Genomic DNA, 961 nt, shown 5'->3' with positions numbered 1-961 from the left:
GGGTGGCTGCGTGGCCTGTGCCCAGAGCAGGACAGAACCCTGAGGAACAGGGGCCGTGCAGCAAGTACAGATGAGCTATACAGAACAGGGTTGCTCTGGCTGTCTATAATGAAAGGAACCCCGCTTCCCTCTTAGAGATCATTAATAATATTTTTTTTCCCCCATTACCTCATGAAAGCAGATATTGCATGATTCGTCGTTCTTCTGCATCTCCTGTGATTCCTGCATCCGTGGTGTGTTTTGCATCTGGAAGGGCAGAACCATGGCTGGATATATCTGGAAGCATCCCCTGGAGATTCCTCCACCATCTGAAAAGGACTGGCTAAAAGATGATGAGGAAGATTTCTTCCTGCAGGATCCTGATCGAAAACGTGATGCGTTGCCTCAGCCCTTCAGGATGATCAATAAACTGTTGATGCTGGTTTTTGAGAATGCTATGGAAATAATTGAAAAAAAGGAGACACTCCAAGAAGCGCAAAAACTAAAGGTCCAGCCCAAAAAATGCTTTCCTACAGCTGAATTCCAGGTACAGAGCCCCTCACAGCAGAGGTATCATTAATCACGTCAGCAGTTTTTCTAGAGAATATCCATTCAGTTGATTTTACATCCTTCTGTTCATCACCGTCCTCAGAACCCACCACCATCTCACCGATTCACTTCAAAAGGCTGCAGCCTCTAAGCTTGTCTGACAGGTTCTGCTTCCCACACATCTATCACACCTCTCTGAAAAGAGAGAAGCAGATATTAAACAGCACTGAATTCACCTTCTGCTTCTCAGGCTGGCTCCACCCTTGCTTGCGGAGGAGAAGGTAATTAGTCAGGAGCGTGTAAATGGGCAAACTCAGCTCTATGTTACGGTGAATGCCCTCATGGGAACACTGTGAGCAGAAGGGCAGCACTGCCTTCCCTGGTGTTACGTGGAGGTGTCCAGAAGGATATGCTGGTGTCTGCTGGTGTTCTG

At 47.5% G+C, this 961-nt stretch overlaps 1 protein-coding gene across 1 annotated transcript; it reads left to right on the top strand.

The window, feature by feature from the left end:
* Window positions 1-262: 262 nt before the first annotated feature.
* On the top strand, window positions 263-526 carry LOC104471037 (WD repeat-containing protein 93-like; the record flags this gene model as incomplete). Its single annotated transcript, XM_010086219.1, has 1 exon — window positions 263-526. A coding segment is annotated over exon 1 (264 nt), but the record flags the coding sequence as incomplete, so codon positions are not given.
* Window positions 527-961: the final 435 nt, after the last annotated feature.

Source organism: Pterocles gutturalis, unplaced genomic scaffold (assembly GCF_000699245.1).
Source record: "Pterocles gutturalis isolate BGI_N339 unplaced genomic scaffold, ASM69924v1 C11758893, whole genome shotgun sequence".
Taxonomy (NCBI): domain Eukaryota; kingdom Metazoa; phylum Chordata; class Aves; order Pterocliformes; family Pteroclidae; genus Pterocles; species Pterocles gutturalis.
This window is presented reverse-complemented; position numbering and strand designations above follow the sequence as displayed.